The following is a 23,215-nucleotide window of genomic DNA, read 5'->3' as shown; positions in this document are numbered from 1 at the left end:
TTCACAACTTCTAGTTGAACATTGACTCCACTTTCCCTTCCTCTCGATTGATTGATTTTTGAACTGTTCAAGCCTTTACTTCTAGAGATATCAAGCAGATGAATTTGAAGCTCGTGAGCAAGAGCTGCAGATGTCCAGTAACCAAAATACCCTTTAAATAAATGCTGTGTATTGGTTTAGTCATGATAAAGCCTAAATTTTTCTGATGTGCTGAGAGGGGTGTTGTAGCTTAAATCTGTAGCATGTCAATAGAGTCATTACAGATTAGAGCTTAGTTAGATGGCTGGAGTAGGAATTACATCTCATTACTGCATAAATTTCTTTAAAATATTGATATAATCAAAAATGTTCAATAACATCAATAGTTTGCTTTTAGTGATTTGTCACGGATGATCAAAACTAACAGAGTCTGACCCAGATCCCTCTAGATCCAGCAAAAAAGATTAGTCGTGAGTTAAATGTACTTGGAGCTGATCTCAGAAGTATCAGGGGAAAGATGTCTGTTTATCATAGTATATAAGCTAAGGAAGGTAAGACTCTCATATTTATGCTTAGGGACTGTTTACAAATCTTTACAGTACATCTTGGACACATTGCTTCATTCTGTTTTTAAATGATTTGATAAGCCTGATTCAAGTACACTACTTAAAAAAAAAAAAAAAGTTAAGAAAAACAGTGTTTTGGCAGGTCAGAGAGATGTTTCCTTTTTCAGGGTAGGCACAGACCAAACAGGAATGTACCTTTTTATGCCATATGTATTTTTAGTTCTAGGTCTGGCTTCTACCACATGCAGGAACCGCAGGGTAATACTGAATTGTTGCCTTTTCAAATAGACTATGCAGATTGTTCAAACTGATAACGTTCAGTGGTTCCTGACGCTGAGCTTTAGGTATGTGTGGTTTTACTCTTCATAGTGCAGCACTGGGAAGAGCTGGTAACTCCAGTTTGTTGACCATTTTTAAAGCAACCACAGATTGGAAACAAACTTAAAGAAATGTGATTGAAAGCTCCTTGCTCAGGGGTTAGGAAATATCAGATGAAATCAATCTGGAAGTGTTTGATTTGTCTTCTTTTCCATGGTCACGTTGCCATTTTTCTACCAAACGTCATGTTCATCCTGTGACCTGGTGTGTCCCAGCTGAATGATGCTGCCTTAGCAAGCTGGTCAATATTTTGTGGTATCTCGTTAGCCAATTCTAAATGCCTTCCTTTGTAAAGTGTTTAAAAAAGTGAAAGTGAAGTGTGCTACAGGAAGTTCTAAACCACAGACTCAGCTTTTTCTCAAAGTTACCCATGATCAGCCTCAGGTGAAAAAATATACATCACTGTCACCCTCCTGACTTTCACCCAGGCAAACGTCTCTGGTGTTGGCTTGGAGTTACCTTTATTTTTAAAATGATCATGTAACACCCCCCACCATAAAAAAAAACCAAACCCTGAACAAAAAACCACAATAACCAAAACCCCACAACTGAGAGAAGATCTAAGACATGTAGCAGAGGATTTGGGCAGCTCTGCTGAGATGGCTGTGCACGTGTTACTCTGTTCCACTGGGAACAGCCATTTCAGTTATTTCGAGAAAACCCTGCGGTTGCCAGTGGTATATATATAATTCATTTTTAAATCGAACCATTCTTTAGATTTTCTTAATTACCTTGGTACACAGCTCACAGTATTTTGCCTTCATTTATGTAGACTGAATTTTTTTTTTCCTCCCCATCTGGGACACTTGTATCAGCTGTAATCCATTTGTGATTAAAATACTTCAGGCTTTTTTCAGTGCCTGGTGTCCGTATCAAAGAGGCGGCTTGTGACAGGGCTGCTGTGCTCCAGCAGCAGCACAGCGGCTGCAGATCCATGTCCACATCATTAAATAAGGTGCAGTGGGAATGAAAGAGAATAATGCTCTCGATGTTGTCTTGATCAGAGCATTTAGCTTAAGGGCACTGAGTTTGCTTTCTGTTCATATGCGCCATGTGTGCATTCAGACATCAAACTGCTCAAGGAACTGCACAATCCAAGCATTTTTTAGAGGGTGTATGTGTCTGAGAATTGGTTACCTGATACTTATGTGTCTCATTGAATGTCACCAGTTTAAAGTTTGTAGTGAAGCCGTTTCTGGGTGTTTGGTGGTGACACTGAGAGAGGAGCACATTTTGCACAGGGAAGCTGTCAGAATTGCTGCTGGAGCACCACAGCGTATGTTCACCTATTTGTTTCAGGATTTAAAAAAAAAAAAAAAAAAAAAAAAGGAAATAAGGAAATAAACCAGAACAATGCAAAGGGAAAGCACCAGCCAGAGAACAGTATGTTCTTTGTAATGCTTTTTCTTTGGGGACATCTATTGCTGGCAATAAGATTAAATCACTGAAACCTTCCCTGAAGCTACATCTGCCACTGCCTACATTTTCCAACCTCAGTAATAAACTAGCATTTGCCATTGTTCGTTTCTTCTGGATTTCATTTCTTACAGATTTAACCAGCGCTATTTACCACAAGGCATTCAGTTCTTGCTTAAAGCCGAGATCTATGCCAAGTCCCTAAAAATATTCATAGCTCCAAAGAATCTGGTTTTAAATAATATCATAAAAAGTAGATGATATTAATACAACAGTTCACACTGAGTTCACTTACTGCTGATGCCAACGTATAAAAATGATGGAAGCCCAAGAAGCTCTAGACAAGACAAAATCCTTTTTACCTTTTTACTAGTTAGCTATATTTTGATTACAAGAATAATATTCTAATCCCAAAATATGTTTTAAAGAATGAATCTGTTCCAGGTGTCCCTTCTCCCTGCGGAGCGAGGCCTGCATGTAGTGGGTCCTGGCTGCCAGTTTGGGGGTGTTTGAGAGGGAGGATTCACACCCCCCCCACTTTCTTCCCACAGGATGCCATAGTGATCCATGAAGTTTATGAAGAAGGGGCAGCAGCCCGGGATGGCAGGCTTTGGGCTGGCGATCAGATTCTAGAGGTAAGTGAGCGTCTCTGTGTGTGTGCGTGCTCATATCTTTTGTCCTGTGTGCTTTTATTCAACACAGTGCAGGTTTCTTGTAGGGGAAAGAGAGATCATAGAGTAGGATCTGTACTTAGAGATTCTTTTCTGTCACTAAGAATGCTCTGACAAGTTCATATTTCCTTACGTCTTTATATAAGCTGAAGGTACAAATTGAGAATATATTAAATTTAATTGAGCAAGGCAGTTCTCGAATTACATAGTTCAGCTGTCATGTCCAATAGCTCAGTATTATTCATCTGTTTAATCTTTGATTTGGAAGCCTGCACTACTGCTGCCCCTTTGGCATCTCTGTGCTGCAAACTAAGTGTGGAGCTGGGTGAATGTGGGGTGAGCAGGCGAGGGGGCTGCAGCATCCCCGCCTGCATCCCGCCAGCATCCCTGCCAACATCCACCTGCATCCCCACCTGCATCCCCGCCAGCATCCTGCCTACATCCTCTCCTGCACCCCTGCCTAAAAACTTGCCAGGGGAGCTACCGGTTCCTTCAGGCCACAGCTTGTAAAACTGCTGAACATAGAACTATTTCTGGGAATAAATGTTGTGTTTTTCCTGCAGACAATTGTGGAAAAGGAAGGAGGGAAAGGGTTAAGCACAAAGTGTTGCTCTGCAAATGAAACTTGCATCAGGCAGGGGTTCGGCACAGCTGCTCGCAGCCTCTCGCTGTCAGATCAGGACAAATTCCCAGCATGGCCATTAAGGCTTTGGTGTGTAGGGTTAGAAAAATAGCACGGGGGTACTTGGGGAGTTGTCTTTACAGCTCTTGCACTGAAAATATTTTTTTTAGTGTTGAGGCTGAATGTTGTTTTCGTTTTTTAAATAATGGTGTATTAACAGAGCACGATAATTAGGGCATAAAAATCGGCAAGGTTAATTAATTCTTCTCTGACCAAACAGGAAAGTGCTAATGTTTGTGTGCCATAATATTGTTATTATTTCAGCTTTTAAAAGCTGTACTAATTAATCAAAAAGATGACTCTCAATTAGTTTCAGATTGGTGTGATAAAGCACGCATAGATGCGTGTGTCAAGAAAAGAATACCGATGCAGTATGTAAATAAATGGGTGCAGAATTACTACAAAATAATATAATTACTATAGATTAGGCTTAATTATCTCATTGTAAAATTAAGTATGATTATAACTTTGCATATCTAGAAATACTGAGAAATATGTTCATTGCCTTAAAACTTTTGTTATGTAGGTGGATTAACATTGTATTATTTTTAAGTTACAGCTCATGCTACTTCCTAAAGAGACTTTGAAAATATTTAAGCATTGATATTTTTTGGTATTGAACAAATAAAAGATGATTTTGTCAACAGAATAATGGCAAACACCTTAAAGGGCATCTGTCAATCAGGCTTAGCAAAATTAGGAAATTGAGTTTCAAGTTGCAATATTTTTTTTGTAATACTTCATCGTTGAGTCAGAACTTCTTGTTCTGTATGATATTATTAAAATGCTAAAACCTTTTCAGGCTGTCGTAAGGGAAATGTAGTGGAGTGCTCCAGGAGCGGTCTTGTGTGCCATCTATTGGAACAAAGCAAAATAACCATTTAAAATGTCCTGCCTGGGCTTCACCATCACCATTTGCTGGTGTTTCTGATTCCTTCTGCATTCAGCTCGGTGGTGTCGTGAAGTGGGGAAGAAGGAATCTGAGCAGTGAGAGATACAGGAAGCTCAAAGCAGCATCTCCCACTTTGGGTGTGAGAAAGAATTGTTGTTTGAGGTTCCAGCATTTACAAAGAAGGGAAGAACACCCACAAAACTTAGAAGCCAAAGTGTTTTGATTATTGTGATTTACTCCAGGCAGTGGCACAAAGCACTGAACTCACACTCAGCAGGAGATCCAGGCCCTCTGGAAATGGGAGCACTAAATCAGAGTGCCAAGGGGTGTCGATTTGACAAATTTGTCCTGTCATGCGAGGGTAGGGTGAGATGAAAAGATCATTTATATGTGTCGTTTGGAAAGAAAACACTAATTATTTCAGGTGAATGGGATCGATCTGCGGAATGCCAGCCACGAAGAAGCTATCACTGCGCTGAGACAGACGCCCCAGAAGGTGCAGCTGGTTGTTTACAGAGATGAAGCACATTACAAAGATGAAGAAAACTTAGAGATTTTCTATGTAGACATACAAAAGAAAACAGGCCGAGGACTAGGGCTCAGCATAGCTGGGAAACGGTAAGAGCATCTCTGATCAGACCGCTTAAAATGGGAAATATTTTGCTTTTTGGCATATGAACAACTTTAGCCATTAAATGGAATATGAAATAAAGGAAAAAGAAACAGGATTTTTGGCCAAGTGGGCACACACGGAACAGGGAGCTTGCTGTGCTGCTGGCTTCAGCCTGGTTTGGACACCCCAACCACGTCTTTTCCCATTTCAAAATGGGGGAGAAACCTTCCTATTTCCAAATACCAGGATACGCCTCTGAAAATGGGTTTGCGAGTTAGATCTGGCTCCTGCTCGGGTTCCAGGGGACCAGTGTCAGTGGAAAAGGCAGAGTTAGACCCAAATTCTGATCGGTATCAAAGCGTCTGTACAACACTGTGGATGCCAGTTCTGTGAATACAGAACATTATCTGAGATACGGTGGTAGGTAACAGCTGCTTAATAGAATGTGACTTTTTACTGATGGATTTCTAAACCCTTGCTATTAGATCACTGAAACCAGAGCACTGATAGATTTAATCTTTCATTGCTAGAAGAGATTTACAGCATGACACTGGTGAGCGCTCACTCAGTGTTGGTGCCTAAGAGTCATATGGTTGCTCTTCTGTATTGCCAAAATAAATTTATTTTCTCAATTACAAATCATCGTGTCGTTATCCTGACTGCGTATGGTCAGTGAAGTTTCCGCGGCAGTTTTTTACAAGAGTGGCAATGTTTAACCCAGGTGTTGTGAGCAGATTGCGGGTTGAGTAATTAATTTAGCTTATGTAAATTATCCTACAGGTGGTAATCACAGCCTCCAGCCCTCCTGCGTTTGCTTCTGTACAAAACTTTCTGTCCTGTTGCTAAGTGCTTCACTTGTGGGGACTTCCATGTTAGAGGTAGCCCAATTTCTAAAGCCATTTAAATGATACTCAGATATAATTTAGGTTGTGTTGTGACCTTCAGAATGAAGGATATCAGAGGGGTCCTGCAGCCCCTGGGAGGGGACACGCTGTGAGGAGGCTGGAACTAGATAAATAAATACATTTATTTAATATAATAAATACATTTTCCCTGTCTGCCTGGGCTGCTGCTCTCACAAACCTCTCTGCAGGCCAACAGCCACAACGCTGGATTGTCTGCTGCATAAGTCATGTCCGAACTCAAAAAATCTTTTCTGCAGACTTCTCCCTGCTCTTCTGTTGGGGGCCTCCAGGCTTTTAGAAAAGAAACTGAGCTGAACCTTTAGGGGGAATACTGAGAAAAAATCTGAGGCTGCATAATTTGTATCAGGCACATCAGGAGATAGTTTAACTCCATCTTACACCGATCCTTGGCTTTTTATTCATACAAGTGGTATTTTTCATGAATCTTTATGGATCATATAGTCAGAACTAAGCATTCAAGGGGAAAGACAGCATTAAATATACCAAAACATGCCTTGGTCTTAAAACTTGGAGATTTTTTACACTCAAACAGTTGAATGGGATGTAAAACTAGTTCTTCCTCTGCTCACAGGTTTCTTTTAATGTCTCTTAAATGCAAGTAATCTAAATTGGTCTCCCAAAGAATATTGGATTTTGTAATTAGCCATATGCTTCTTGCATTGTTAGAAATGGAAGTGGAGTGTTTATCTCTGACATTGTTAAAGGAGGAGCTGCAGACTTAGATGGAAGATTAATTCAAGGAGATCAGATTTTGTCTGTAAATGGAGAGGATATGAGAAATGCCTCACAAGAGACTGTTGCCACTATTCTTAAGGTGAGTACATAATACATTTTAAGATATTGAATTGCAGTTACTGGCACTATGCAAGGTGATTATCCTGAAGTGCTGTTTGCACTTACGCAGGACAACTTGAACTGATTATCGAGACAGAAATTTCAGCTGCAATAATTTTGGGAGATTCACGTACAATCACTTCTCCATGTATATTTAGAAGTGGGGTGATATGAAGTGGGAAAACAAAGACACGTACTATTTAGACACTTATTTGAAAATGCAACTGTGTGTTTCATACATTAGAAAAACATTTTGAAACCTGAGAGTCATACAAATCAGAAGCAAATGGCATTGCTGTACTAACCCGCACCTATAAAATGTCAGCTTAGATCTGTTTCTGCACAGTTTTCCGTCTTACAGGAGTGATTTTGCACCCTGAAGTTGTACAGTCTGGGAGAAATTGCCTTTTTCCTTGAAAAAGCATGTGGATGCTCAAGTGGGAGGAGAGGGCAGGGTTGGCCTGGCTGCGAGTGCCAGGTGTCAGCCCCCCCGAATACCCCCATCCTGCACGGGGCACCGAGGGCCGGGTGGCAGCGATGCTGCGGACACGCTGCTGTTCAAACCGCAGCTGGAGACAAGGGCTTTTTCCCTGCTGTCGCCACCAGTGTTTCTGCATGGGATTTTTTTCATTCTTGAAGGGAGAGGCTAATTATTTCCTTGCTTTTTCCATTCAGGGTTGGTGCCTGGCCAAAAGTTTACCTATTTAAGGACTGGAAATCAGTGATATCGGCTATATTATTAAGTTGGATCCATATGTGTTTAATTCACCCTTTTCTACAGCATTTTTCCTCTGAGGTGTTTTTCATAAGTATTGTTTGTGGCAAATGTCTGTTAAAGAGTTGGGGGGTTTTGTTTATTTTTATTGAGTAATTGGCCTTCTACAGTTTGCCTGTAGGAAGATTCATACTGACTTCAGCAACCACGATAAACCTAAATCCAGGGACCTGTAATTTTTTATTGTCTAAATACAAATGTTAATGTTTTCAGCATTCCTTGTGGTTTTCTTCATGGAGTTGTGGTACTGAATATAAACATAATTCTCTCCAGGAGAGCATGAAATAGTATATGTCTACTTAAATGCTGTACATTGCGTTTGGTTTTTTTTCCCAAGTGTGCCCAGGGCCTAGTGCATCTTGAGCTTGGGAGATTGCGAGCTGGATCATGGCTGTCATCACGGAAAACATCCCAAAACAGTCAGGTTAGTGACAAATTTATAAATATAAAATGGAGCTGAGAGGGGCAGGACATGGACACGCTGCTCAGGTGTGTATGTGAGGCTCAGTCCTTTCGTAGACACTGCTGAGGGTATGGAACAAAATATTTTATCGCAATAATTTCCTGTGCTGAACTGCAAAGTGTCATGCTGAAGTGCTGATCAAGTAGAAGATCTAATGGATTTTGTGTTTGAGGAGTGGCTTCCTGAGACACACCAAAAATATGTAATATCTTTCCCAAATGATGATGCCCAGAAAATGTTTAGACCTGTGGAAAAAATGCTGAATGCATTTTCAGCAGCTGTTTTGTCAATCAAAATGAGTTAATGAAACTGAACTGTATCTTTGCCCATCTTATGGCAGAACCACACGAGAGCTGCTTTGCTCTCAAAGAAAACACCGAGCAATTTCCTCCTTCACTTGCTTTTTACCTGAGGCGAGGACAACAATTCATTTTTCAGTCAGTGCAGGGCTTTTCCCCTCTCCCCTCACCCCTGAATCAGCTCAGACACTGATACCATTAGTATTAAAGTCTGAGTACTGCAAGGGAGAAAAACAAGATGACTTAGAAAACTTTTTTTAATGCATTTTTCCTTCCAGAGACTGACTGCTTTGCCATGATATTTAAGTTACCTGTATTCCTGATAGAGACAAGCTATGGTTCATGTTGATCTGGAGTATTTTGCCCCCTCTCTGCCCAGAGAATGCAGGAATGCTTTTAAGGAGGTGGGGAAGAGGCTTGTCCTCAATGTCATGCATGAACAACCCAAAAAGGGTGCCAAAATCATAGTCACCTGGTGCGATTTCTTAACTTTCTCAAGGCCAGCAGCGATCCAGCTGGCTGCGTGGGTGAGGTGTCGGGAAGGGCTGAAGAGCCTGTCGCCATGTGGGAACAGCTGGGCTAAGCCCAGCTTTAAAAATGATGACTAAATATCTTTGGAGAAACATCTGCACTGCATGCAGCAGGCAAGAAAAAATGAAATAACAGAGGGAAACAGTACTGATTGCAGTAAGACTGCATTCTCGAGTATTACTTTTTCTTTTGGTCATTGTATCAATAGGTAGCCTAAGCAAGAGCAATGTAGCCAAAAAGTGACAGTTAAAAATAACCTACCTCCTTTTACTACATAAAACTCATAGCTGAAAGGGAAGCAAACGCCATAGTATCTAAGATCAGTCTAGGCAGAAAACCAGATCAAACGTCATCCCCCTGTCTTCATAGCATAAGAGGCTTTTGCAGGCACCCAGTAATTTCTGGATTTCTTTTAATAGAAGAAATCTTAATTGCTGTTCCTAATACAGAGTCATTTGAGAGCCTTCATCTCGCTGCTCTTAAGTGACTTGGTGATTTTGAAAACTGACTAAATGTTTCTCAGCATAACCGTTCCAAGAGTTATAAAAATCTTGGCAGATAATACGGCTAATCACCTTGAATGATTTGCACAACTGCGAGCGATGTTTCAGATGCTGCTGGCCAAAAGCATCCAGAACTTTTGTCCTCACTTGGCTTTTTTCTTGGTCCGTTGCATACCTTTAGCAGTAGAAATACAAGCCTTGCAGTGCAGGACAGTGATTTCTTTCACACAAATTGCAAATTATGTGAACTGACCCATGAGTTGGCAAGTAGGTGTGGAAATTGTGTTCTGCCTGGGGTTCCTCGCTGACAGCTGCACCCTGGTCAGTCGGGATAAATCCTGCTGGAGCTTTTGATTCACTGCCTGGTGCATTTGGAGGGAGAAAGCTCTGCTGTGGATGGAGAAGTATAGAGCAGAGCTTTGGTTTGTATAAGGCAGCCTAAGGTCTGGCCTTTGGTGAAAGCTGCTGTTCAAACACATTTCCTAAATTGATAATGTTGTTCCCTCGAGGGTCAGAGTCTGAAGATAAAGCCGGATACAGAGATATGGCTGTGCCCACAACTCAGGAACAGATTTTTGGTGGTTTCCCCCTTTGGAAATGAAGTCAGAAGGGTTGGCAGAGAGTACAGCTGTGCCCAGATGTTGCAGGAACTGGTTTAAAGTTAACCTTTGGGTTTGACGCACAGGTTCTGATTTATTTTTGACTTCAGGTGAGCCAACAGAGTGTCCACAGCCACTTCCACCCTGCGCTTGCTCCGGTCCTCTCTACCTTACAGAATTTTGTCAGTACAAAAAGATCTTCAGCAGATGCGTCCCAGAGAAACTCAGGTACAATTCAGGCAGCTGCTGGAATTGCTAGGTGTTGTTTGCTTTTGTATTGGTGCTGGTTTAAAAGCAAACCTGAATACTGGAATCTGTTTTTCCTACTCAGCCTCCTGGAAGACACACCACTGATATTTTAAGACCTGTACACTTTCCAGCAGATGACATTATTTTTATGTCTACTAGGAGAGTAATGGCTCCTCTGTTTTAAGTGGAGAATTCGTGTGCGCTGCTATTCCCCGACGTCCTTCGTGGAGGCTTAGCACAGGCGAGGTTCTCGCATTAGAAACAGTTTTCTCAGGGAATAAAGCTGCCACCACTTCATTTATATCTTTGTTGCTCTTGAGCATACAAAGGGGTGTTTTGTAACGAGAAAGTCACAATGCCCAGTTTGCAATTTGCAGATTTAGCAAGTGCTAAATCTACAACCTGCAGTGGCCTGCGCAGTTGTGTGCTCTGACCTGTGTCAGAAGGTGGTCACCTTTGCTCAAGTCTGATCATGGGCAGAGGTTTTTTTAATGTTTTGAGTACCTTTTAATGTCCTATGGCTAGAAACGTGCCAGCCAGACTTCCTGGCTGTCTGTTATTTACTAATACAGCACAAATTAGAAGAGGAAATCAATGGAACCTCAACAGTCTCAGATCAGCCATATGCCCTACCCTTTTGTGGTAGGGACACCATGATTTATGAATAATAAGCCCATCTTTAATTGAGTGAAATGCACAGTAGGGCTTTTCTTCAGGCCAACAGAGTGCTGCTATTCAATAGATTGTGGTGAGCAGTGGCTGCTCTACAATGGGTGTCACGGTGGCATCCGTCAGCATCTGTCAGCGATTCCATCCATATTCATCTCTGGGTGAAACAGAAATAAATCCCGTCCCCCTCACGTGAGCAGCGCTGCCTGGTTTGGCACTGGAAGGCTCTGCTTCTGCTGGGTGATAACTCTCACCAGGCAGCAAGGGACCATTGTCACCTGACAGCGTTATCTCTTAATTATATTATCTCTTAATTACAGAAGCTAATTGTTTGTTTCTTTATTACTAGGAGCAGATATGGGCCCAAGGACTGTGGAGATAACAAGGGTCAGTGAGTTATTTTCTATCAATTCAAAAAGCTGACACCTTTAGCTCAAGTTGTTCATTTTTGTAGGGTTTCTCAGAAGTGAGATTGCATTATTTATGTTTGCAATGGGTTGTTGGATGTATGCTCATGTGATGGGACCTGTGTGTGTGAGAATGTGTGTGACTGTCAAAACTATTTTTTCCCTGTTCCATAAATCAAATGTGAGTCAGTTAGTGCTACACCCTGAACACTAACCTCCTCAGGATGCTCCCGTTGCAAATGTTGTGTTATCTTGTTTTAGGGACCAAATGATGCACTTGGTATCAGCATAGCAGGAGGGAAGGGAAGTCCATTAGGAGACATCCCCATCTTCATTGCGATGATTCAAGCCAGTGGTGTCGCTGCACGTACCCAGAGACTCAGAGTGAGTAGAAGGGTCCTCTCAATACTACCTATTTCATCTGCTGTGTTTCCCACAGAGGAGGGGCCTCAAGCACTTCTGTATCTGCCATCACTTTGATAATGGCTCATAGACTATTCCGTCTCTTAAAAAAACAAAAAAAAAAACACCACTCCAAGTCCCTCAACAAAAAGAAACAAGCAAAAATCCCCTCAAACCTGCCCTCTCTTCCTTTTTTTATTATATTGCGTCTTGAGATAATGGCGATGATTGCCCATGTGGAAAAGTGATATTAAGAGAAAGAATCTAAGTGTATTCGCAGTGATTTTTGAATGTGTCTGTTCATGCAGACCAGCGAGGGCAGCAACAGGCTGTTGGAAAAATACAGTGTTTTGGGGACTGCATAATTTACAGCTCAAACCAGGTAGAAACCAGATCAGAAGTTGTTTGATCTGGAGGCCCTTATAAAGAAATGCCAAAAGGAAGCACTTGTATCCAACCCACAGAATATGTGAGTTTCCAGGAGTTAACATGTTCAGTTTTGGAGAGAGTTTCATGAAATCATTGGTATTGAAAAAAATTTATGATGCAGATACATAGGATTGTATTGGCCCTGAGATTCATTAGCACACGCTGCTACTTTCATGCCATGTCTCTAATAGAATTACACAATAGCATTAAGTGCCAGGGTCAAGATCATTTTTGTGTATAAGAAGGTTAATTAGATTAATATCAGAAGTGTCTGCTTTTCTCTACGGCATTCAGCATGTGCATACACATTCTGTAAGCGCATGAACTTGTCTGCACATATGCACACAAATGAATCCTTTCTGGGTGGGAGGGTAGCAGGGAAAAATCTTACTCTCTGCTTGTAAATGGAAATGGTAAATACAACCCACCTTTGTTTCTCTGATTGCATTGTTATTTTAAAAAAATTGTCATTGTACTTGCTCTGAAGAATGGTGAATGATCACTAGCAATGCAGAATTCTCACAAAAGGGATCCTGCAAAAGAGAAGCATGACTGTGCAGTGCCAAGTTCATGAGGAATTTTAAGCATTCTTCATTTTAATTTTCCCTAATGCTAGTAATTTTCCATTACTGTTGTACTTTTAGGTTGGAGATCGGATTGTCAGTATTAATGGGCAACCTTTGGATGGGCTGTCTCATGCAGATGCGGTTAATCTACTAAAGAATGCTTATGGGAGCATTATCCTGCAGGTATGGTGATAAATTGAACATGCAGCTGCATGAGAGTAGATAAATGGCATTCAGGGGAAAAAAAAAAAAAAACACAAACAAAAAAACCCAAAACTAAGCATCACTGGCACAAGGCATCACAGAATTGCAGGGTGCTTGCTGATGGGAATTACACAGAATGAAAGCAAGAAATAATTTTCATTCAAAAATTCTTTATTGCCACTCATACAGGCTGTGAGCATGATTATATAAAAGCATAACAAAGAGAACAGAATAACTTGTTGCTACACATGATAAATCAACAAGCTTCCAAGATTTTTTTTAATTTGAAGTTAACTAGGAACAAGAAATTACGTGTGTGTGTGAATGTGCCCGTGTAACCTGACTGTGACCAAACTGCCCACAGTCTTAATTTCCTTTTTCTTGAAAGGGGGAGAAGAAAGAAACACTAGCAGCATTTAGTAAAAAATGATAGCATCGTCATTAAGACAGTGCTGCCTGGCATTGATTTTTCTACAGGTAATGAATAATTACACTCGAGAGAGAAAACAGTGTTGTCACTGGTGCATTTATATGCCAGCTAAAAGGAAGACATGTTCTGCCACTTTGGTTCTAATTGCTGCTTGCCAGTATATTCATCTTTAGTTTATTTTTATGTTTACACAAAGAAATGGGAAAATACTTGCCAGAGAGAATTCAAAATACTGCTCATTTGCAGAATTATTGTAACAATTGGAAAAGAAGCTTGAGACGTACCACTAAAATCGACTCTAATTTTCTTTATTATCACACCGTATTGGATTGGAACACATCTTGAGAGATTTTTGCAAGCTTCTTGCTTGCATTACAACATGAGTGTGACTATAAAAAATGGAGGAAAAAAGAAAAAAAAAAAGAAATGAAATTATAATAAACTTACCTTTAGACTTGCTTATTCTTTGTTTTGTCTGTCCATGAACTGCTGACCTGGTAAGTGATGAGCCAGTTCCAGAGCAGATGGTGTATTTGTGTAGTTCCATTGAAGTCAAAGGAAATACACAGCTCTACACCAGCTGAGGATTTTCTGTTAGATTATAGTTATCATATTGTTACTAACGTTGAGTAATTTAACTTTTCATGTCAACAGTATTCCCTGAATAGCAAATGAAAGCTTGCTGCAGCACCCAAAATTGCTAATCTTGAAAGCTGTAATACAGCGTATCCCACCTCATCATGCATTTAAAAATATTCCTGCCGGCACACGCTGTCGAGCGGTCGCTCGCTCACATTAACAAAGAGTTTCTTCTAGAAATGTCTTTGGGTTTGTCAGGTGACGGATTTTCTTCCACATTTTTGCTGTCTAGCTTAAAATGTGCTTAATACTTTCTACAGATCATACAGGTTGATTCCAATAGAACCGAGTCTGTTTTCCTCTATTAAAAATCTGTGATGTGAAGGTGGGGCATCATATTAATGTTTTAATATCGGCAGGAAGTAGCGTAGAAGTGCTGCTGTAAGTGTGGGGATACGGGTACCTTACATACCAACCGCAGGTACTTCTCAGTCGCCAGATCGCTTTTTTAAATTATTATTAAAACAATCTAAATAGAATAATCCTATCACTGTGATAATCATGACTGATGTGTCATTAAGTAATTCTATTTATTATCGGGTTAGACCACTTCATGGCAAACTGCTTTGAAAGGTCAGATAATTGCGTGCAGTGGTGTGGAAAGGCTTATTATCGGCACGTCCTGGGAAGGATGGTAAAGGAGTTTGCAAATGCTGTTTGCAAATGGGAGATTAGGGTCTCGGGGGAACAATCATCCCTTTCGGCTGTTTTGATGCTTTGGTTTAATTTAATTTCTTTTCTGCAGGTGTAGTAATGAGATAAGGGGAAGCTTTTTTACAAGGTTGTTGAACTCTGATATGTTCTTACTGCCAACTGAAGATTTTTGAATATAGATTTATTTTCCCCTCACTTTATTTCACAACAGAATATGACAAATACTGGCTGGCACTCCTTCCCCTCCTACAATGGGAAGGAAAACTTATCGGTGTCTTTGGCTGAGCCAGGTGCAGCTATCGTGTCGGCTGGACCCCTTCGCTCAGGGCATCTAAGAACCTGAGTCCTGGGATGCAAAATTTGCATGAGAACTAATCTTCCTTCCTAGGAAATGCTGCCACCCCTTTGGCTCTGAGTGATTAGATAGACGAGAAATGTTGTTGTGGAAGAATTGTGAGCATTCATTTAAAACGGGGGATTTATAGAATGGATTTTTTTTTCCTTTTGAAAAGGTACATTTCCCTTAAGCCATGTTCACAGCAAGGAGTGGGAAAAGTACCTGTTAATTTTGATAAAATAAAGCCATAGATAGCTAGAGAAAATATTGAAAATTTACTTAATGGGTGTTTTTCACTGTCTCTGAGCTGAACTCCTGCACTGCACAGTAAATGTGACACAGAGAAGAACATCTCATCACAAGGAGATGGAGTCAGGGGATAACCATGGCATGTAGTTGTTGGCTAACTGATGTCCTTTCAGCTGTAAATACTTAAAATCCAAAACACTTCATAGTGGTTTCCTCAACTTTTTCCCAGAAAAAACAAAGAATAGAAAATCAACATGGCATAAGAGGTTAAAAAAAAAAAAAAAGCTGGAGTGGGCATTTACACTTGTGTTCAATAAATCCAACTGGGCCTGCAGACCACAAGCTTTTATCCTTACGAGGCTAAACCCCAGACTTCGGTGTGCAAGTAGCCGTTTTCTCAATATAGCTTTGTACCAAACCTACACAACATTGACATAGTTGCTTTTAAAAGCCTGAGCGCGTTTGCTGCCCCACAACCTGTTAAAATATCATTAACTCTATTAATTACTGTGTGGCGGTAATTCATGATGGTTTCAGAATAATACAGGAGCCAGAACTGGGAAGTTTAAGAATTCTGTTATTTGAAAGTGTTGAATTAGTAGGACATTTAAGGGAGTAGGACTTCTATTTGAAATTTGCTTGAAAAAAAATAATCAACAACTCATTTTCCTAATGCCTTTTTTTTATATAATTAGCCAAGATGTCTTGGGTATTAAGTGAACACACAAAGTATTTAATTGAATCCTTCTGTTTAGGTTGTGGCTGACACCAACATCAGTGCCATTGCTACCCAGCTGGAGAGCATGTCTGCGGGATGCAACCTGAACTCTTCTGCTGAGCATCCCACTGAAGATCCCGAGTAAGTTTGTACTTATTCTGTGTAACTGCGGTGAATTTCTGTGTGCCATGTAAGGGAAAAGCCCAGGGTGGTCAAGGAAGTCTCTCCCATTGCTTTTCTCTCTGATTTTTCCATCACCTTTAAGATGAAAACTGTGACCTTCTCCGAGCTGATGATGGACTCATGTCCATCTTCACCTGGTGACAGAAATTCCTTGAGTCAATAAGCACAAAATGTGTTTCCAAGAACTAGTTCTGGCCATTTTTCAAAACAGTCTATCTCCTTTCTTTTCTAATGTGTTATGCTGATGTGATAGTTCTGCCCTTGTCTATTGGCTTCCTTGCCTGAAAGGAGTTATGATTGTAGCAATTTGAAATGATTATTAGCAGGTCATTAGCAGACTAAGGCAAGAGGTGTTAAAAACCCTGATATCAGAGGCAAATGTTTCAAAGCATGTCCCAGAACTTTCTTTGTCCTTTGAATCTTTTTAGCTTTAAAATTTCAAGGAAGTCTGATTTTAAAATGTTCTACTTATGGCACTTCTCTATGGTGATGGAAATTAGAGATCTAGCCCTCCCCTGGCCATGTATCATTCTCCATCGTGTGCTTTTCAGGGCAGCTTGTAACATTCCAGTTATCATTTTGAAATTCATTTGATTTTCATTTTGGTTCATTAGCTTCATTATGTTCCTCATTTTCATTCTTTGTTTCATTGTATTTATTTTAAGAAGCTGAGATGCAAGTTGCTGCCCTACCTCAGGGGTTTTTGAGTATAAAAGTTAAGCTATTTATGCTGCATTCTCTAGTCTTACAATGTGCAATTCTGGTTTTATTGCCGCTCTCCAAGGAGAATTGCTTACTTCACAAAAGGGTTTGTATTTTTGTTTCATATCAAAGTAGTAAGAAAATTTGAATGTGAAAATATGAAGCAGAATTAGGTAGGTGTATGCACTTGTTTTGTCCTGAAGAAACGGCTGGATATTTGTCATCACAGGCTGTGCCTTTATATAGGTGGAAGATACCGAACAGCTTTTATCCACAATAATTTACTCTAAGTACGTGGAGATGACTTTTTCAAATTTGCGATGGATATATATACATATGAGCAGTCTAAATTCCACTAAAAATCTTCCTTTTCTCAATGTAGACAGTAAAAGCCACTGAGTGAGGGGGTCTCGGGGGTCAGCCCTTGGGTTATGAAGCACAGGGGTTGCAGATCAAATATAAATTGTTAGAATACAGCCCAAAGATCCTGCATTAGAGCTGTGGCTATAAACACAAAAACTTCCTCTGAAGTCATAAAGTAAAATTATGCTGTAAGGAAATTATTGCAGTTGCCACTTATGCAGACTAAAGACGGCAGCTTGGCCAGGAAGAAAGCAAACTCTCCTTTCCGTGCGTGCAGCGACTGCAGATGAGGCGAGTCTCGCTCCCACATCAGAGATAAGTGCTCCTGTTGAGCTCTTATTAAAAATGAGTATTTTCAAAGTGAGGAGCTGAAGTACGCTGAACAGCGGTTGAACTCCGGGGTGTATTTCAGCACAAGGACAAGAGTTGTGCTTTGTGACTGTGTGAAAAACTTCCTGATAGATAAATATCTCTCTAAGTGTTCTTTCTGCATAAAGTACCCAGAGACAGACGATGCTATTCTAAGTGATATTTATTGTGTTTTCAGAGCACCTCAGCCTAAGATTATTACTTTGGAGAAAGGCTCTGATGGACTGGGATTTAGTATTGTAGGGGGGTATGGAAGTCCCCATGGAGACCTGCCCATTTATGTCAAGACTATATTTGCCAAGGTATCTTTGTTTTGTTTTCTCCATTTTTCTGTATTATCTTGAAAAATAAATCTAAGACTTGGCTTGCATAAAATATTATGTAGTAGAAAGCAAAATGTACTGTCTAAGTACATTGATGCAAGTGGACCCAGAACTCACAGCCAGCTTCTCAGTTTATATTTTATGTTACTGATGGATGAAGCAAGATACTTTATCTCAGGAAAATTGCTCTATGTACTTGGGAAACTTGGTTTTATACATTAAAATATTTATAAGGCAGTTTTCAATCTGTAAATCTCAAACCAAGAGGTACGGAGGTGTCACTTTTCCCACAGTCCAGCAGAGGAGGCAGTTGCAGAGATGCTGTATCTTCATGACTGAACTTCAGCTGCAAAACCAGCAATAAACCCCTGTGCTCCAATAATTACAGAAAAAAGCACCGAAATACAAAAATCTTGTGGCTTGGTGATGAATTGGCTTCCACATCAGTCCTGGCTGGAGTTATTCTCCCTTGTTTCCAGCTTCTCTCGTGCCTCCTCTCCGTGAGTGCTCCACTCCCATGTGCCCTGTCTCAGCCCATCGCTGACACCAGCCTCAAGTGTCAGGGGGACCCAGGGGTCCCAGCCAGGTACGGGGTGGCTCTGGCCACCGAGGCTGAAGAGGAGACATGGTAGAGCACATCCTCAAGGCAGCCAGCCCCTAAATGTCCCCTGGTACGGAGGGAGAAGCGCCCAGTTTCCCAACCAATCCCTTGCTGGCAACGTGCTCAGTGTGGGCCTACAAGATATGTCCAGCATGGCCACACGAAGGGAGTTCTGGAAATGGGGAGGAAGGAAAGGAAGACAGTGGGAATTAGGGATATTTTCCGTAAAGTCACGCACTTGTCCTGTGCCCACTCGCTGTCACTCCTGTCAGCGCTTCTGGCAGGGTAGATGACATAATTAAGAAAACCTCATCTGAAGGTGGAGCAGCAGTCATGTCTCCTCTGCTTCAGTGGTTCTGGCACTCAAACCACAAGCGTCTGGTCTTTTTACAATTGTCAGTTATTAACACGGGAAGATATTGTGTCTTTAAACCGATGCTTAGATTTACAAGTTTCTAGATATGAACATAGCTGAGAAAAACCCTAAATCGAAGCTAGAATGCATTGCAGTCACTGGTGGGGCCATGGAGGAGAAACAGACACCATGAGCCGACCTCTGGGCAGGGGAGGGCTCAGGATTTAGATAAAAGAGCTGCATGGAGGCTTCTGGAGGAGAACAGCCATTTCTAGAGCTCTGCGGGAGCTTCTCAGGCCCTTCAGTGGAGCCCAGCTCCATCCAGGGCTTGGGACAGAGCCCAGGCTGTTCTGCTGCATGAGCCCTGTGTCCCTCCCCCTCCCCATGTTTTAACCCGTTTCTCAGTACTGGCTGTGAATTACATTTAAATGCTGCTTTAATAAATCTCTCCATAATTGTAAAAGCCAAAACCAGCCTTTACGCTGCCATTTTTTCAACAATGAGCCGATTCTCCTCTTTGCAGGGGGTGTACCACCCACCCCAGACCTCGCAGGGTTGGGTGAGCGATGGGCAACAATCGGAGCATTCGGGGTCACTCCAGCACTGTCATTTCCCACGTCCCCAACCCAGTCACGCTGGGATTCCCAGTGCTGCATCCCTCCTCGTTGCATCCATCAGCGTCATGAGAGGCGGGAGGGCTCCGGCCGCTAATGACTCGCTTTGCCGTTTTCAGGGAGCAGCTGCAGACGACGGCCGGCTGAAGCGCGGTGATCAGATTTTGGCCGTTAACGGGGAAGCGTTGGAAGGTGTCACTCATGAACAAGCTGTAGCTATTCTGAAGCGCCAGAAAGGAACGGTAACATTAACAGTGTTATCGTGAATGCCATTGCGCTTGCGAAGATAAATACAATTATTTTAGAACATCACTAGAGCTATAATAATGCTGTTCAGCCCTGAGCAGGATGTAAAGCAAACCCTGGCAAAAATGAATCAGTATTCACCTCATTGCCAGAAGGGTAGTGTGCATCGCGAGCTTCATTTAACCTTCCTCATTATCAGCCTTTCTCCCCACCCTCCCCCACTTCTGGTGGCTTTTGAGGTTTCTCTGGACAAGTTTAATTAAGAAACTTCAAAGAACTATATCCATTTTTCTTTATTTATACATCGGTTTATCCCCACTAGTATGAACCCCGATTACAACTGCTGAACCTGGAATCAGTTCGCACACAAAAGAGAATTTAGATCATCGACTGATCTCATCTGATGAGCAGAAATAAATGCTGAGTGACTTGTCATCTCACTCATGATTTACTTATGCTAATTGTCCTTTCAAGTATGCCAGAAAACATTAGCAATGTAATTAAATTACCACTGTTCCAAATGATGAAATATCAAATTCTCCTCTGGGAAATTATTTGTGCTCGGCACAGTAAGTCTGATAGTCAAATGTGAACTTCTCATGTTTATCTCTTTGGGTAGGTCTATGCAAGTTAGTCAGAGGTAATTACTGTGATGTGTCAATTTGCAGCCTTTAGCATGAAAAATAAACTAGGGGAGAGGGAAATTTATTTTTTTAGGCTTTTAAAATGTTTGAGCCTTTTCAGATATTTAGGCAGCATGAACAACAACAACCTATCTCATTCTGTTCTAATTATATTTTTAAAGAAGAAGAAACGTGCTGATGTATGCCAAGCATGTTGTATACAAAGGCAGTTGTTGTTGTGCCAAGTTGCAGCATAATTGTTCATCCTGAAACTTTAATGAAGACAAAAGTTTGCTTCAGCAATGTGATCCTGTAATTCTACTAACGATGGTGAGCAGCCCCCTCTGCACATTGTCTTGAAGGACAGATGAAGTTCATCCAAACCAACAAACCGTGTTACGTTTCCAAGAGTCTGCCCAGGATCAGGTAGTGCAAGCAGAGGCTTTCATGGATCACAGGGGATGCTTCTCCCTTGGGGCTGCTGGAGCTCAATTTTGGATAATACTAAATACCACCAAGCACGGTGAGATGATCACCGCAGAAGGTTGCTGCAGCAGGTTAAGGTGATGTCCTCCCGGGGCCGAGTGTTCCTCAACCCCCTCTGGTGAGTTGAACGGCTCAGTTGAAGCAACCAACTATTTTTTTTGGTTTAAGCTGAGCTGGGTGAGAGGCTGCTGAAGCCCACAAGGAGCTTGGCATGGTGGAGATGGGATGCAGGAACATTCAGCCCAAAGTTCGCAACTTTGTTAATGGGTCGCAGCCATTCCTGCAGTGATTGTATGACCGTGGCCTTAGTGATTTAGCAAATGAGTTTGGCAGGAAGATGAATGGCAATGCCAGTTGTTGTGGTTTAATCTTCCTATCCAGTGAAACATTGGAGTTTTAGAGGAAGCAGCCCAGTCTGATTTGGACTATTTGGTGTAATTTATAATAATGATGTAGCTGGGAGAAATTAAAGTGGTGGGGGTGTCAAAATTGGCTGTTCATTTTATGTGAAAAATCCCTGGAATTAAATGGAAAGGAGATTCAAAATCTGCAGTATAATAACTGAGTTGTGCAGGGTTTGTCTTAAAGGTACCATTCGTTGTTCAGTGTGTTTTAGCCAGAGTGGGAATTTCTCTATTTTACGTAAAAGAAAAGGTACTGAAATTGGATGAACTGCACTGAAATGAGGAAGCTGTGATTAGCTCTCATTGAAATAGTTTTCCTTATATCATCGAAAAGTTTTCTTTAACTTTAGGTAATCACAAAGTGCATTTAGCCTGCTGGAACAATTAGTGGGTGTTCCGTTAATAGTGCCTGGAAGAGACTTCACGTTTTCAGTGACTTCCCACTGTAGTATTTGATTTGCCAAGTGAAGTGTCAGTGGAACCTTGACTGTAGATGCACAGAAATATGTCCAGATGTAGCAAATGGGAGAGTTTTTAACAAACTGCATTTGGTTGCAAAGGTATCTGAGGTACGCAGAAGTTAAGGGTGGGTAGGTGAAATGTGAAGAGGTACCTTCAGAAATATTGTATGGACTTTATGGACAAAATGTAATGATTCCTCCGTCTGATTATGTTTATATAACCATTGCATTCCTACTTTAAGATGTTGCCACATTTAATCTATGAAGTTTTACACAGCTATTTATTAGCCTATTATGCACATACTGTTCATATACATAAAGAATAGAATTTATGGGCTGAGATATTTTGCACTTCTCATTGCTCAGAATGAGAGAGAACATTTTCTGCTTCTTGTAATTTGCACTTTGTGTATTGAATATATTACTGCCAAAAATTATATTGCAACTAATTGATAAACCAGTGACCATGCAGAGAAGCGTGTGCTGTATGTACAGGACCAAGTTAGATAATTAAATTTGCATTACGCTTGTCTGGGTTGAGGTGTTCTGGTTTGTTTAAAACTTTATTTCTGTGCAAGGGAAAAAGCAATTAAACCTCCTGATTGTATGTTTATGTATATCAGTAAAATGAGATATTTTATGACTTCAAAGATTCTAAATAAAGCTCGGTTACATACATAGTCGTGCATTTATTATTATTATTTATTTTTAAGTCACTGTTCAAATCTGTTGGATGAAATGTCTTTGTTTGCTATTCCAAGTAGGGGTCATGGTTGCCCCCTCTCGAGGAGCAGGAGCGGTGGTTGCTGTAGGAGTGATGGAAGGTTGTGGCGACACCCGGCTGTGGTGAAAGCCATCCAGGGCTCTGAGTCGAGGCAGCAGGATCGCTCCCGAGTGAGACGGTCACAGGGAGCCATTCCATGCACATCTGCTCTCTACCAGAAGGCCACCGCTGCCCAGCTGGTTGGCTCTACCTGGTAAGTTGGTTTCAGTGAGAGGAATGCCAACAAAAACGGCTCGGTGGAGAGACCAAGGGTCTGGTGCACAGGCAGTAAAACCAGAGGATGAAAATGAAGGTGCCAAGTGATTGTTATTGTGCCAGAAGGATTCAAAATCAACAGCAAAGGTGCTTGCAGGAGGAGCATCTCTACCGTAGGCATCTCACAGGCCTTCAGTCGTGCCGCTCACCACCATTTCAACTCGTATGTACCAGCTGGTACAGGGTGCTCCTGCTTGGTTTGAGGACTCAGCTGTCAGAACCTTTTCATTTTGAAGGACCATGTGCTGTTCACCACTACCTTCCTCACCTGGAGAGACCTGGAGTAACCTGCGGTTTGCAGTGACATGCATGGCCATACTTGCCATCACCAGCAGCCACCTTAGGGCTGTTTGCATTTCTCAGCTG

At 41.4% G+C, this 23,215-nt stretch overlaps 1 protein-coding gene across 4 annotated transcripts in view; it reads left to right on the top strand.

Annotated features, from left to right (window-relative positions):
• Nucleotides 1-22,436, top strand: part of PATJ (PATJ crumbs cell polarity complex component) — a 149,296-nt gene extending 126,860 nt beyond the window's left edge. For 3 of the 4 annotated variants that reach the window (XM_082053744.1, XM_082053742.1, XM_082053743.1), the window contains 11 exons: nt 2,891-2,974; nt 5,009-5,202; nt 6,790-6,937; nt 8,070-8,156; nt 10,238-10,355; nt 11,395-11,432; nt 11,714-11,836; nt 12,928-13,032; nt 16,118-16,221; nt 17,876-17,999; nt 19,710-22,436. In XM_082053744.1, coding sequence (XP_081909870.1) covers nt 2,891-2,974; nt 5,009-5,202; nt 6,790-6,937; nt 8,070-8,156; nt 10,238-10,355; nt 11,395-11,432; nt 11,714-11,836; nt 12,928-13,032; nt 16,118-16,221; nt 17,876-17,999; nt 19,710-19,856 — 1,272 coding nt within the window. In that variant the 3' untranslated portion in view covers nt 19,857-22,436. The remainder of the gene's footprint in view (nt 1-2,890; nt 2,975-5,008; nt 5,203-6,789; nt 6,938-8,069; nt 8,157-10,237; nt 10,356-11,394; nt 11,433-11,713; nt 11,837-12,927; nt 13,033-16,117; nt 16,222-17,875; nt 18,000-19,709) is intronic. The other variant, XM_082053745.1, reaches the window with a different exon arrangement.
• Nucleotides 22,437-23,215: the final 779 nt, after the last annotated feature.

Source organism: Streptopelia decaocto (assembly GCF_964273445.1).
Source record: "Streptopelia decaocto genome assembly, chromosome: 5".
In the NCBI taxonomy this organism is placed as follows: Eukaryota; Metazoa; Chordata; class Aves; order Columbiformes; family Columbidae; genus Streptopelia; species Streptopelia decaocto.
This window is presented reverse-complemented; position numbering and strand designations above follow the sequence as displayed.